The sequence below is a fragment of the Cyprinodon variegatus genome, unplaced genomic scaffold (assembly GCF_000732505.1).
Source record: "Cyprinodon variegatus isolate N-32 unplaced genomic scaffold, C_variegatus-1.0 Scaffold88, whole genome shotgun sequence".
NCBI lineage: Eukaryota > Metazoa > Chordata > Actinopteri > Cyprinodontiformes > Cyprinodontidae > Cyprinodon > Cyprinodon variegatus.
The window spans coordinates 169,421-170,586 of record NW_015150541.1 but is presented as its reverse complement, the minus strand read 5'-3'; the positions used below and the strand labels follow the sequence as shown (position 1 = coordinate 170,586).

At 42.7% G+C, this 1,166-nt stretch overlaps 1 protein-coding gene across 1 annotated transcript in view; it reads right to left on the bottom strand.

The window, feature by feature from the left end:
- Nucleotides 1-523: 523 nt before the first annotated feature.
- The window catches only part of sh3glb2 (SH3-domain GRB2-like endophilin B2), a 17,696-nt gene continuing 17,053 nt past the window's right edge, over nt 524-1,166 (bottom strand). Inside the window, exon 8 of the mRNA XM_015373552.1 lies at nt 524-628. Coding sequence (XP_015229038.1) covers nt 524-628 — 105 coding nt within the window. The remainder of the gene's footprint in view (nt 629-1,166) is intronic.

Sequence of the window (1,166 nt, the reverse complement as noted above, 5' to 3'; positions counted from 1 at the left end):
AGATGCTGTTTATTTTTCCATCTGGAACAGTCCATGTGGAATTTGGGTTGGTAATTGAGAGCAGAATAAATAAACAACCTAAATGAAATACTAAATTATGACTAAACCAGTAAAGTAAATAAAGAGGGGAATAAAATGGCGTTATAAAGGAAAATGATCTATTAAGGAAATGTTTAGCAGCAGAGGACAGAAACGACTGCTGGACTGCTGGATGAAGTTTGAACACCTCAGCCTGACTGTCTGATTTGTTTGGGAATCTGTTTGTTGATGTTTCAGCTTCTTGCCCCTCTAGTTCGGTGTTTCTTCACCTCATGAAACTCTTGTTTCTGGTTCTTTGATTTTGCTTTACCTTGGAAACATCTTTCTTGGAATCGGATGGAAAGCCTATTTTCCATCGATCTCCGTTTATTTAACCAGGATGAATAGTTGAATACTTTTTTTCCCACGACAAGGACCCTAAAAAAAACTCAACCAGTGTTGCAGTTTCCTGCTGCGGAGGCTGAACGCCTGCAGCAGGAAGTCCTCACCTGTTCAGCTCCCTCTGCAGATCCTGCATGTAGTGATGACACTGAGCGTAATAGGTGGCCTGAGCTTCTGCGAAGTCCTGTAAACACCTCAGGTGGTTGAGCTGAGGGGACAAAGCAGAAGATGAGGCAGATCCGTCCGGTTAAACAAAGTACCAACAGATAGAAAGAAATTATGCATGAGATCCCAGACTTAAATCAATTTCAGTTAAGGTCAGAGGTCATTATCCAACATAAAGTAAGAGAGACTGGACAGAAATGCCCCCCTGGGAGCAGCTAAAGGTCAGAACCACTGCTGAACGTCCCTCCTCACAGTTTTTAAAACATAATATTGAGGAAAAAGTTATTGATCTCACAACATATTGGAAAGTGTTCTATATTTCACAGTGAGTTAGGACCAGATACCCAGCGATCCTTCAGGTCCTACTTTCAGCGTGCGAGGGCCGGCCCTCCTTAAATCATACCGGCCCCAACACTTATTCTCCACCTGAAGCACCAACTTGAGACAGTAAATAACTCAAGGAGATCAAGAGGTAATCCAATGTTGACTACTTATATGCTGCTTGCAGCAGTGTTGTGCCTGAACGCGTTCATTGAACGAAAGTTCATGAACTCGTTCATGTTTTGGGCGAACGTGAACTG